Raw genomic sequence first — 14,658 nt, 5'->3', positions numbered from 1 at the left:
TGGCTCGGTGGTGGGATCTGATGATTATAAAATGGAATGAAAGGTGTTGTAGGAAAAGATCTGAGTGTATGAATTATCGAAACAACACTACACTTTCTCCATAAGACCCACGATCACGTTCTAAAAGATGATGCTAATACCTGTGCACTGGTCCTGAATGAAAGTGTGTGGCCCATCTCTCGGCGTGTGGATATTGGGCATTATTGGTTACTCCATAGCCTAGATTTCTAGGAGGATGAGTGTTGTACGCATCAGGATCCTGTCTGTTGGAGAGGGGTGATAAGGCGGAATCCTCCCACCCCGATTTTTTTTTTTTTTTTTTTGCCGTGAAATTCAAACAAATAATGTTATAATGATAAATGTTTAATGAATACCCCACTCCGTTAACAGCTGCGTAAGGAATGTAGTACTGTATAAACCTGTCTTTGTAGATTAATATTCTCTCAAACACAATAAGCATGGCGGAAGGGGGACTGAATTATTATACCTCGTCCTCCCCATCTACCTCTTTCGGTCTGGCTGACTGGAAAATAATATTCCTCCCGACATATAAATTCTGGATAATGTCTTGGTGCGTGTGTACATGTGTGCATGCATGCTTGTTTGTGTGCGTTTGTTGGCTGGGGTGCTGGGCGTGTGGACTCAGGTGAGGCTTCAAGATGTTACGTGCGCTAAAGACTGGACACGAAAAGAGGCAACTCCTGGTTATGGTAAAGAGGGTCTGGGTCAACATTTGTGGACCTCCTCACTCCCTGGCACAATATAAACTGCTCCACCAGTTTATTTTAACGTGTTCGCCAGACCCTTCACAACTGGGCATACAGTATGCTGCGGCCAAGACTTTAACAAATAAGGGCGCGTCAGCTGTAAACTTTTTTCAGTATTAAGATAAATTATTTTTTCACGTATAATTCCCATTGTTGCCGGCAGCCGTCATGAATGCTGAATGATATTCATTATGTTTTAACCATAGGTGTTTAACTGATTGTTGCTTGACTTATTAGCTCATAATTGCATCCTCCAAATAACGCTGTTCTAATGCTGTACTATTTGTGTCCTGCATTTCCTCCTACTCCCTCTCCCAGTATGTAACCCGCACTTACTGTACAGCCGTAGGTTTTTGCAGTTTAGTCAATATTCCAGCTTTGACATCTAGTCCTTATGGCCCCTCGCACACGGGCCACTTTTCAGTGGACGGTGGCTGTCACTTTTTCGTAGCGCCACTAAAAAGTGGAGAGGGATGCTATGACATCCCGCACACGGGCCACTTTTCCGTGGCAACCACAGGCAGTTCCATCATGGATGTCGAGGAGGTGGCATGTGTCATCACTGTGCTCCTCAAAGTAAGAAAGGAAAGACGTACAAGAAAGTACTTGGTGCATCCAATAATCAGCCATAGGCTTATCAGGGGTCAATTTTATACCTTATTTGAAGACTTAAGAGCGTACCCAGAGAAGTTACAAACTTAGAATGACGGGTGCTTCGTTTGATGACCTGTTGACTGCAACTGGGCCTTCAGTTTCACGTCTGAACACAAACATGAGGAAGTGTGTACCAAGAAAAGAGAGACTTGCAGTTATCTTATGGTAAATATAGAAAAACACATACTCGTTGTGCAAGAATTTTAATGAGAAAACTTGTAAATTAACCACATTTCATAAAATAAATGAGACATTGTATTTTTGCAAGTGTAAAGATGTTACACTGAAATAAACTGTATAACACAGAAATACTTTCCACAGATATTTAAGAAAACGGCATAATGTTTTGCTTTTCTGAAAATGAACCCTATTGACAAATATATTGATATTAACAAAATATGCAACATTGATTTATGAAAGAACTGGGTCACTGCATGGAAAAATCCACCAACATGCTACCAATAAACAAAGTAACTAAATGAATCAGTCAGACTGTTCAGCGTCACTTGGAATGCCTGACATTCTGTCTGGCACTGGAGAGGACACATTGATAACGTTACCTGGTACAAACTGTAGACTTTAGCCAACTTCAAGCTCTGAACAACTTTGTAGTGTTGTGTAACTTTTGTTTTGGTATTGATCTTGTGTATGCATGTAACCTTGGGAAGGAAGATGGCCTTGGTTAAGGAAAGGACCTGGGGTAGGGAATGGACCGTCAACAATGCCAGCCCGTCCGCCAGTGCCACCGTAAAGTGGCCCGTGTGCGGCATGCCACTTGAATTGCGGCATCCATCTTCGGTCACCAGCGGCGAGCCACCGTGGCGTGGCGGGTAAAATGGATCCGGTTACCATTTTTTTTTTTTTTGCGGCTGCCATTAAACATTGGATCGTGTGTGGGCTTCCACAGAAACATGTGCGTTTTATTTCTTGCCACGAAAAAGTGGCAGCCACCTTCCACTGAAATGTGGCCCGTGTGTGGGGGGCCTATCCATCCATACCATGTGTTGCGTATCGCTTTGTGTCTTCCCAATCCATGTTATTATTATGCATTCATTTATCTATGTATTATATTAAATTTTACGTCTTCAAATTATCACATAACAAGAAGCGGTGCCAAAGCACAGCAAACCCGTCCCTGGCAGTCATTTTAGTTCTGACTTATAAGCAAAACAGGATATCTAGTCAGAGATGACATATAACAAATTTGGAGTAAATAGGGTGAAAATGACGAATTTATGCACATTTGAAATTCTAGGCCCAACCCCCCTTGACACTGATCCCCCCCTACCGCTAGCTGGGGGGTGAGTGCTCTGATGTACTGTAATTAGGCATGTTACAGGGTGCAGATTTGAAGGATGTACTTTTAGGTTTTGATTTCGTGTCGATATGACGAATTTGAAAGGAGTTATGGTGATTTTTTTTTTTTTTTTGAGGGGGGAGGGGGGGCCTTGGCCCAATTTGGCCCAAAGTTTAATCAGGTGATCAGATGGGCATAGCTCATCATCCCCGTAATTTTAGTCAAAATCACACCAGCAGTTTTCGCGTAAAGCTGTTAACAGACAGACAGACAGACAAACAAACAGACAAACCGAGTGAAAGCAATACCTGTCCCCAAGCCCCTCCGGGGTGGTGAAAGGTAATAATTTTTTTAATAAATGTGATCTCATTGAGGCATACGTATTTGAAATTTTCGTTCCATGGCTTGCCGCTTTGGTACGCGTCAATTCTGATAATGTAGAAAAATTAATAATAAAAAGAATGTTCACAAATCAGTCTCTCGGCTGCCGAAAGTAATGGTCTACACAAAGCAATATTAATCAACCTGGAACGGGCCCACTGATTTATGGTTTACTCGGGTCAACTTTCTAAGTATATATTTTCTGTATATCACTGTTTTTTTGATAAGACTTGCTGTTCATGGTAGCTTCTTTGCTTTTAACCTTTTCCTTCTGATGACGTGTTTTTTCTTCATGCTGCTGTCTTTAAGTGCATTTGTATTTTCTCGATTTCTTGCATCAGTATGGGTTATTGGAGTTTGTTTATAATCTCCATATCATCAAACGTGTCTCTTAAGAAAAATCGTTTAGTAATAACAAGGATATGTCATCGAAGTGAAGGGATTGAAGTACACCTTATTGCCACTTTCAATCAGTCTAAAGCTATACCTGAATATACATGTGTTAGACAATTCTTTTGTCATTGTGTTATCATCTCATACCCTTTGACTCCCTGTTCATCTCATCTGTATGATGCGTGTATTTGAAAGTGGAGGGAAACTTTGAAATCATTTCTTGAGCCGTAAAGCTGCATATACTGTAGGTACTGTGAACATAAGTGAACATAGTTTGTAAAAAGAGTTTACCGGCACGGCAGTGTGGATTTCAAGAATATAACTTTCTTACTATGTTTACCTTATCCTTTCTCTTAACCTTTGTCTTTGGCTGCCTTATAATGAATTTTGTGAGAAGTGTCCAGATTCAGTGGGACAGCATTGTTACTCTGGCTGATGTACCATCCAATGTCTTATCAAGCCATTGTTGTGCCATTCAGTATATTTATTGAGTATGGCGGCTAAAGGGAAGAACTTGTGTGTGTGTGTGTGTGTGTGTGTGTGTGTGTGTGTGTGTGTTGGTAAGGCTGAGACAAAATGCTTTTAAGCCTACACTCCACATCGCACCTGCCTACTCACCACTCTCTCAAGCACCAATGCCCAGTCTGATCTCCAAGCTTTTCTGCCCCTACTCAGTAAAGACACCGCTTTTCACGACACACCATCTCATATATGCTCTTCTGTTTCATCTCCTTAATTTGTTCTTGGTCTTCTCTTCCTTCTTCCAACCATACCATTCTCTCTCTCTCTCTCTCTCTCTCTCTCTCATACTTTTCAAAACACCAACACCAATACAAATGTCAATATAAACCCATGTTAACTTCCATTATTTTCACCTTTTACAGCAAAGTTTTACCATATGGTTTAACTATTTTTTATCGTCCATGTGAGTGACTATAGCTGACATTACCATTCCCTGGTCCACGTTCTCGGTGGGTAGAGAAGCTCCCTAACGCCGCTTCCTAAGAGATTCATTTTGCTTACTACACCTTACTGTCGAACTCTATGTTACATAAATCCTTCAAGTTGCGCCAAACTCTACAATCTACATGAATAATGTACAAAAGAATGTTAAGCAGCCATACCCAAAAATAAGTCGCTTAGGAAGAGGTCTTGTGGAGCCTCCTTACCCGACGAGAATACGGGTCCCTGTGCTTATCCGAAGAGGAAAGAATTATTACCCAATATTTACACCAACACTAAAGGACATTGTAAACAGTGAAGGTTACCACAGTGGCCATATGGTACCCCGCCTCCCCACATGCATACTCTCTGGCACTTGTGTTGCATTTGTAATTTATCTGAGTATACATCCTACATATAGCAGTGGATTTAGATTTTTGGGTATGATTTGATACCAGTAGATAAGGTTAGGATGCATTAGAGGAGCATGAAACTGTAGACAAGAGTAGACTATAGCACCAGTCGAGCAGAGCGGTACTCCCAAGGTGGATGGAAAGCTGATGACAGGAAGAACTGGGACTCCCGTTTCATCAGTCCTTGGGACTAGTTCCTGACCATCCCCCTTTGTTGTACTTTTCAGTGATTCAGCAACACAGAGAGTAGGCAAGCATGCTCTCCAGTACAAGTTTCTCTGTCAACACCAAACTACATGCACATTACACACTACAATTCCAATTCAAAATTTAAAACAAAATGGTGTTTAACAACCAAGCCTCGGAGTTCTCGGGGGGAGGGGGGACCTTAAATGCCCCAACCAACCATCCCTCTCCTAATGAAAACTCGACGAGCTGCCTGGAACCACTGTCTGACTCACTTCTTCTTCATTTCTGCAACACTCACGGCCTGTCCTCTAACTTTCTGTTGAGTACCACCTCTCTTCAGCTAAACCTCACCTTCTCTTCTTAAATGAGACTCATCTGTCTGAGGCAACTGATAGCAAACCCTTATCTGTATCCTCGTATTTTATCTATACGCATTTCAAAGCCAAAGGTGGCTGTTGTGTATATGTATACAATGACGTATCTTGCTCTCATGTTCCTGAGCTTGATTCATCTGAATTCTCCACTATCTGGCTTTGGCTTTCCTGTCATTCTCTGAGTAAATATACTGTATCTACACCATTTACTTATACTCTAATTCTGCTGACTATGAAAAATTATTCCACTATCTTACCTGTACAGTGGATCACATTCTATCTATTTCTCCTTTCTCTGAAATCTCCATTCTAGGAGATTTCAATGTTCATCACCACCTTTGGCTCTCCTCTCCTTTCACTGATCCACCTGGTGAACAAGCCTACATCTTTTCTATCCTTAATGACCTAGAGCAGCTTGTACAACACCCTACCCCTATCCCAGACCGCCTTGGAGAAAGCTCTAACATAACTGATCTCTTCCTTACAACTAATCCTTCTGCTCATGCTGTTAATCTTTCCTCTCCGTTGGGCTCCATCGATCACAATCTTGTTACCTCAACCTGTCCTATCACTCTGGTACAGCCTGTGGACCGTCCAAAGAAACGTTGTCTGTGGCACTTTGGAGCTGCTGATTGGGAGGCCCTCAGGCAGTACTTCTTTGATTTTCCCTGGAATGATTATTGCTTCCACAGCTGGGAGCCATCTGAGTGTGTCTTGAGCATTATGGAGGTTATTCTCTCGGGCATGGAAGTATACATTCCCTTCTCGTATCCTTTGACTAATGCAAGAAAGCCTTGGTTTAATCATGCTTGTTCTAATGCTGTCCACAACAAGGAGAGGGGCTATAAAAGGTACCGGAGCCAACCCACCCTTGAATCACATCTTTTTTTATGTTTCCGCCCGGAATCGTGCTAGGTTTGTTTACTGCTCTGCAAAAAATAATTTCATCAATAGTAAATGCTCTCAAGTCTTGAACTCAAATCCTTCTCACTCCTTCTGGCACCTTGCCAAAAACCTTTCTAACACATTTACCTCATCATCCTTCCCTCCTCTATTCTACTCTGATGGCTCTGCAATTATTTCTTCTGCTGATAAAGCAGATCTCTGCACTCAGACTCTCTCCTCCACTTCCACTTTAGATGATTCCGGTGCTCTTCCTTCATCACTTCCCCCGTCTGACTTCCTCATGGCTGACATTAATATTTCTTCAGCTGATGTATTTTCTGCCATCACTGGCCTCAATACTAACAAGGCATATGGGCCTGATGGAGTCCCTCCTGTTGTCCTCAAGAACAATGGTTCTGTGCTTACTCCCTGCCTAGGTAAACCCCTTTTTCCTTTATCTGTCAACTTGTATCTTTCCTTCTTGTTGGAAGTTTGCTCTCATTCAGTCAGTCCCAAAGTAGGGTGACCATTCCCAACCCTCTAACTATGGTCCAATTGCTTTAACATCCTGTGTCTCAAAAGCTTTGGAATCAATTCTTGACAGAATAATTATAAAGCATCTTTCCTATCACAACCTTCTTTCTGATCGTCAGTATAAGTTCCGTCAGGGACGCTCCACTGGCGAGCTTCTCACCTACCTTTCAGTCTCCTTTTGGGATTTTGGTAAACGCTTTGCCATTGCACTTGACATCTCAAAGGCTTTCCATCAACTTTGACATATATCTTTAATTTCCAAACTGCTCACTTACGATGTCTATCCATCCATCTATGCCCTCAACTACAGCTTCATTTCTGGTCGTTCTATAGTCGCTGTTGTAGACGGCCATCGTTCTTCTCCTAGATCTGTCAACAGTAGTGTACCTCTGGGCTCTGTCCTATCACCAACACTCTTCCTTTAATTCATCAGTGACCTTCTTAGCTGTCCATCTAACCCTATCCACTCACATGCTGATGATTCCACTCTTCACCTTTTCATTTGATTCCCACTTCATCCACCTCAGCAGTTACTTCAACAAACAAGGGATGAGGCTATGCACACATAGTGTCTGACTTGGTTCGTATCTCTGACTGGGGTAAAAATAATCTTGTATTTAGTGCATCAAGGACTCAGCTCTCACGTGTGGGGAGGCTCCCCACATACAGCTCTTCTTAATAGGGTGGAGTCAAAGGCTTTTCATCTCATTAACTCTGCTCCTCTTACTGGCTCCCTTCAACCTCTGTCTCTTCGCTGCACTATTGCCTCTTTATCTCTTTTCTATCGCTGCTTCCATGGTCATTGCTCCTTTGAACTGTCTGCTTGCATCCCTCCACCTCTACGACGGGTGCGTTGCACCCGTCTAGCAACAAACTCTCATCCCTTTTCTGTACAGCTCTCTAATGCAAGAGTTAACTGTTACTCCCAGTCCTTCATGTATGCAACAGGTCAACTCTGGAATTGTCTCTCTCTGTATTTCCTACTTCCTATGATCTCCAGTCTTTCAAACGCAGTGTGTCCAGGAATCCCGAAATGAATGGATCTTGAATTTGGCTCTCTTTTGTATTGCTTTTTGTTTTTTTCTTGAAGAGAACTGTTTTGCGGGCTCCTGGCCTTTGGTTCCTTCTTCCTCACACACACACACACACACACACACACACACACACACACATATATATATATATATATATATATATATATATATATATATATATATATTTGTCACAAAACAGAGAGAGATAATGAACACTTCAAGTGAGAATACTAAAATCACTACTGTCCCGCAAAGTTCCAGGTTCAAAAGAAAAGACTTAGGTAAAATTACAAGTTAAAGTTTAATGCTCAAACTAACAACATTCAGGACTCATAAGGATAATGTAATGGCAAAACAGGTTACATATATGGTTAACTGCAATAGCCTCTATTAACACGAATTTAGCAAGAACAAATTTATCTAGTCAGCCCTGATAAATAAGAGAACCGAATAATGCTCAATTAAAGTAAGATATAATATTATTACAGATCCAAATATTAATTCTGGCTGACATTAAAAACTTTACATGAATCACAAAAACCTTACCAGGCCCACGAATTAACGCATCAGGTACAAGAAAAATGGTAACAACACTCACACTCAAACTATACAGCAGCTAGATGGCTGGAGACTTCCTGAGCACTCACAAAAATAATAATACACTATACAGGGGAGGACAGAGCTGTGACCAAAATGAGGAGTAGATCTAAGTGGCAATAATGCAGAGACTGAGCTCATTATATAGGGGCTGGCAGAGCTTGATTCAACTTGCAAGAAGGACACGCAAATGAGGGCACAGAGGACGAAGAGTTGACACACCTGCTCTGAACAACAGAAAGAACGACTTTACTATAAGGGGGAGAAGGGGGGAGTGAGGTAGAACACGCAAGCCTGGTCACTATGGAAGCCACGAGGCGAATCGTGATCAGACATGTAGCATACTGTATGTTAGAATTATACAAAGGATGATGAAATCATAGGCTATGTAACACCTCCCCACAAAGAAAAACAAATTTACAAAGGAAATTTCTTATTACTCTAAAACAATCTGTCTAAAGTCTAGATAAGTAATATGCAATAACAATTTCTTTCCCCTTGACATGTTGTATGTCTAATGAATACTCCTGAAGAAGTAGACTCCATCTTGTCAATCTCTGATTTTTATCTTTAAACTTACTAAGGAATTTCAGTGGGTTATGATCGGTATAAATGACTATGGGGTCAAAACCAGCACACAAATAGAATGAAAAATGCTGTAAACCCAAAATCAAGGCCAAAAGCTCTTTCTCAATAGTTGAGTAGCTTTTGAGGCGGAGTGAACTTCTTACTGTAATAAGATACATGGTGTTCAATACCCTGATCATCCTCTTGGAGCAAAACAGCCCCAGCTCCTGTATCACTTGCGTCAACAGCCATCTTAAAAGGCTTAGCAAAATTTGTAGTAGCAAGCACTGGCTGACTTAATAGGATAGCTTTAAGTTTACTGAAAGAGGATTCACAGTTATCGGTCCAGACAAATTTAACTCCCTTTTTCAGTAGGTCTGTAAGTGGTGATACAAGAATTGAAAAGTTAAGAACAGATCTCCTGTAATAACCTACCATTCTCAAAAATCTTTGTAGCTCTTTCCTACTTTTAGGTCTGGGAAGATCACTTATAACCTGAACCTTAGCTCCTGGTGGTGCAACGTGTCCATCACCAATTACGTACCCAAGGTACTGAACTTTAGCTTGACCAGACTCACACTTTGATAAATTAGCTACAAGATTAGCCTGAACCAAACGCTCAAGAAATTTACTGACATGGCATAGGTGATCTTTCCAGTTGTCACTGAAGATTAATACATCATCAATATAAACAACACACCCTGCCAAACCCTCTGTTACAACATTTATGAGCTTCTGAAATGTGGCTGGTGCATTCGTCATACCATATGGCATTACAGAACATGCAAAAGTCTTTCCTAGTGTTACAAAACATGAGATCTCCATAGCACGTTCAGTCATAGGTACTTGCCAGTATTCCTTTAACAAATCAAACTTACTTATGTACCTAGCCTTTCCGATCTTGTCATGCAATCTTCCACGCGAGGGAGAGGGTAAGTGTCTGTTTTGGTTATCTGATTAACACGTCTGTAGTCGATGCAAAGCCGCTGTGACCCACCTGGCTTAGGGACTAGAGTGACAGGAGAACTCCACTCGCTCTGACAGGGCTCAATTATCTTGTGGTCCAACAGGTAGCCAAGTTCCTTCTGGATGAGAGGAACTTTCACTGGGTTCACACGGTAAGGAGGCAGTTTAATTGGCTTTGCGTCTCCAACATCGACATCATGCATCAACACAGTGGTTCTTCCTGGAGTGGCACGGAACACTTGCGGGTACTCCTGCAGTAATGCCGAAAACTCCTGCCTTTCCTCGGGAGCTAGATGAGAAAGCTTAGTCTGGAGATCATTCATGATATCAGGATTCATCCCCAAACTATCACTCAGGCTCATACTGCATGGGAGAACTTCACTTGCAGACTCGAGTGGAACAGCTTCAGTGCATACTGGGTTATTTTCGTCCCGCCTGTGATATAACTTTAGCATGTTGATGTGACAAAGTTGCTTGTTCTTTCTATGATCTGGTGTGGCGATGACATAGTTGACATCACTGAGTTTCTTCTCCACGAAATAAGGACCACTAAACTTGGCTTGAAGAGGTTGCCCATGCACTGGTAGCAGAATCAAAACCAGATCTCCTGGCTGAAAGTGGCGTAACCTGGACTTCTTATCATACCAAGTCTTCATCTTCTGAGCAGCTCCTAAATTCTCTCTCGCCAGCTGTAAAGCAGTGGACAGCCGTTCTTTGAACTTCATCACATACTCCAGCAGGTTGACGTCATCTTCCTCCAACAGCCAGCATTCCTTGAGTAGCTTAAGGGGTCCTCTTACTTCATGGCCAAACATTAGTTCAAAGGGTGAGAAGCCCAGTGATTCATTTGGAGATTCTCTTGCGGCAAATACAACGAATGGAAGACCTTTTTCCCAGCCTTTCTGATGTTCCAAACAGTATTTCCTGAGCATCGATTTGAGTGTTTGATGATATCTCTCCAACGCTCCTTGGGTCTGGGGATGGTAAGCTGAAGACGTGATATGGGTGGTGGCCAACTCTTTCAGAGACTGCTTGAAAACATTTGACATGAAATTACTTCCCCAGTCTGACTGTACCTCCTTGGGCAGACCAAACTTAGTGAAGAATCCCAGCATTTCCTTAACCACGTTCTTTGCTGAGATATTTCTAAGTGGAATGGCTTCAGGATAACGAGTAGCCATATCAATCAGGGTCAACACATAAGAAAATCCTGAAGAAGTCTCAGGAAGAGGGCCCACAATATCCACCAACACACGGGTGAAAGGCGCCTCAAAAGGAGGAATGGGAACTAGAGGTGCAACCTTTTCGGTCTGATTACACTTCCCCACAACTTGACAGGTGTGACAAGACTTACAATACCAGGAAACATCTCTGAAGATACCTGGCCAGTAGAAGTTTTTCAAAATGCATGCCACAGTCTTCCTCACTCCAAGGTGTCCTGCCAAACTGGAATCATGAGCCACTCTAATGGTATCCTGCCTACAAACACGAGGAATGACAACTTGATGTACAATCTTCCATTCACAGTCGGCTGATGCTGTTGGGGGTCTCCACTTTCTCATAAGTACTCCTGACTTTATATAATAACAAGTAGAAGCACTAGCTGACTCTTGCTCACTGCAAGCAGAGTTAGCTAGACCTTTCAACTCAAGGTCAGCAACCTGCAACTCAACCAACTCTTGACGAGACAAATTATCAACACTACGGGGTACTGCCTCATCTGGTGAGTGGTCCAAATTAGCAAGAAAAGTGTCAGCTAGGATAACATCATCATCATCATTATCCTCTAAGTCACCAGTAACTTTAGACTTAGCCCTAGTGACAGTACATGCAGAGACTCCCAAGTACTTGTGGGTGGCAGCCATTGACTATGTTACCACCCACAAGTACTTGGGAGTCATCTTCGACTCCAAACTTTCATTCCGGTCGGAGGTTAACCACCTCCGAGAACGAACTAAACTCCGCCTTAATGCCCTGCGATCCTTGGCAGGAAAGGGAAAGGGAGCCTCGTACAGAGTCCTCCGTTTATTTTACATCCAAGCCATACGAGCAATAGTGGACTATGCGGCGCCAGTACTTCCATCCCTCAATGAACGACAATTAGCCAAACTGGAAGTTATCCAGAACAATGCCATGCGTATCATGACTGGTTCACCCATGTGGACTAGACTGTGCAATCTCCACATAGAATGTGATCTTGAATCCCTACACCTTCGCATACAAGCAAGGGTGGCGGGCCTGGCAGCCAAACTAATTCACAATGCTTCCCCCCTCCCCCTCCTGCCACGGCTTACAGCGGCAGCCAGCCTTCATCCAGACCTCCTAACAGACAGCTGGGTTCATAATATAGCTCAAGCAATCCACACCTATGAGCTAGATGACTTCATGTCACAGGCCCACGACACGACTGTCATCAATTACAGCCCGCAGCCTCCATTGAGTCCGCCTCTACTCAAGCTCATTCTCAGACATACACTACCCAAAAGTCAAACACCAACCTCATTGTTGCGCCAAGAGGGCCTCCGACAAATTGCTGCCCTCACAGCCCCAGAGTCCATCACCTACTACACTGACGGTTCGGTTGCATCAATCAAAGCCGGAGCAGCCTTCGTGTGCGGGAGCCGATCAGTCGGCTTTCGAGTCACAGACGGTGCCTCCACCCTTCAGGCTGAACTGGCAGCTATCTCAGCTGCCCTCTATGACGCACTGGAACACAGTCCAACAGCTCCCACTATCATCCATACAGACTCGGCTTCGGCCATTCACACCCTTCGCCAAAACGATCATAAAGACAACATTCACCTATTAAACAACATTCTCTCCACCACCCAAGCTATCTGCAATGCTGGGGGATCGGTTACCATCAATTGGATCCCTAGTCATGTAGGCATTGCAGGCAACGAAAAGGCGGACCGCATAGCAAATCAAGCCCTAGAAAACCCCAACATTGACTTTGCAATCTCAATGAGCCTACGCCAAGTCAAGCATGCCATAAAGACCAGGGCAGCCATATTAAATAAAGCAGACCACCGCCTATATGTTGAACTGGGTTCCCCCTCGGCTAGATGGTACTCACTTGCCACTCGCTATAAATCACTGCCCATCACCGCTAGATCCAACCTTACAATGCTTAATCGTATACGCCGCCTTCGCCTGGGCTATAAGTGTTACAGTGAAATGGTTCAAGATGTCAACACCCCCGAATCTGAATGTGAACACTGCCACGAGGCTCCACTCTACCCCCTCCTGCACTATCTACTCAGATGCCCAGCCACATCCCTCATCAGGAAACGACCTCTTCCTAATCCAGACACTCCCAGAAATCACGAAGCAGCCAGACCCATCAACTCTCTACGTCATGCTGCAGCATACGTTGTAGCCACGGCCCCACTCTCAGCCCTGACTGAGGCGGTGCGCTCTGCACCTCCTCCCACCTAACGTGCATATCGATGATATGCAAGAGTGTCTGTGTGTGTGTGTGTGTCCCTGTACGAGTGTGTTGTGAGTGCGTGTGCATATGCATATATATATACACATGTGTGTATATATGTGCATATATAGTTTTTTTTTTTTTTATAGTCAAGAGACTGCTCCTGCAGTCTTCATCACTTCCTTATCTATGCTTACATCACTGACTGGGCTAACATATGGCCCGGCCCCTTCCATTTAAACGAAGGGGAAATCTTAAACAACAACAACATGCAGAGAACACCTCAGGGATATCACAATCCTGGGTCGCAGTCACTGGTTCACTAGACAACTGAGGAGCTGGACACACTTGACTTCCACCAATATCATTTCCAAGTAAGAAAGTTACACCTGACATTGGGAGTGTCTCAACCAACCCAACCATAACGGAACCATTAACAAAACCAGACTCTAAATTCACTCTGCACAGAGGGACAGGGAAGTAATTATTCCCCACACCTTGTAAGATTACAGTTTCATCAGAGGAATTAACATTAGAGCCTAGAACACTGGTCAGCATAAGGGATTGGCAAGCACCTGTATCACGATATATTTTAACTGATTTCCTGTCATTATTGTCCAGAGGACTAACAAAACCATCAGACAGGAAATTAGCACATGAACTCTTGAGAGTGTCATCCACGTTACTGCTCAAAAGAGGAGCTTCATCATGAGAATTTAATTTACCGCTCAAAGCAGGTTCACTTAACTCGGTTAAAGAATTCTGGGAACTCTCAAGGGTGGATACTAGACCAATTGACTGAATATGTAAAGACCCCTTTTTGTTCACATCACGCTGTCTCCTGAAATATTTCTCCATAGTATGACCAAGCTTACTACAATAAGTACATTTACTTTTCTGAAATCTAGAGATGGAGCTGGTATTTACTTCCTGAGAAACATCTTTATTCTCTTTCCTGTTACCTGTACTCTGAGTAGAGGCAACGTACTTACTCTCAGCTTTCCCTTTTTCTTTAGAATATCTCTTGTGAGTGAGAACATATTCATCAGCTAAAACTGCAGCATCAGACAAATTATCTATTCTTTTCTCATCAAGATATAGGCTTACATCTTTATTAATACACCTTTTGGAGTACTCCAGCAAAATCATCTGCTTAAATTTATCAAAATCAGAATTTACATTCTTAGAATTTAACCACTGCTCTAACAGATCTTCTTTTATTTTTGCATACTCAA

General features: G+C 42.9%; 1 protein-coding gene across 1 annotated transcript; it reads left to right on the top strand.

Annotated features, from left to right (window-relative positions):
• The first annotated feature begins 2,189 nt into the window (after positions 1-2,189).
• LOC145403692 (uncharacterized) lies at positions 2,190-13,431 on the top strand. Its single transcript, XM_080275381.1, has 2 exons — positions 2,190-2,247; positions 11,828-13,431. The coding sequence occupies exons 1-2, from the start codon at positions 2,190-2,192 to the stop codon at positions 13,429-13,431; spliced, it is 1,662 nt and encodes a 553-aa protein (XP_080131507.1).
• The last annotated feature ends 1,227 nt before the right edge of the window (positions 13,432-14,658 follow it).

The sequence above is a fragment of the Coenobita brevimanus genome, chromosome 7, assembly GCF_032717465.1.
Source record: "Coenobita brevimanus isolate Jiangsu-jjx chromosome 7, ASM3271746v2, whole genome shotgun sequence".
In the NCBI taxonomy this organism is placed as follows: Eukaryota; Metazoa; Arthropoda; class Malacostraca; order Decapoda; family Coenobitidae; genus Coenobita; species Coenobita brevimanus.
The sequence above is the reverse complement of the archived record's forward strand: the minus strand, read 5'-3'. Positions and strand labels throughout refer to the sequence as shown.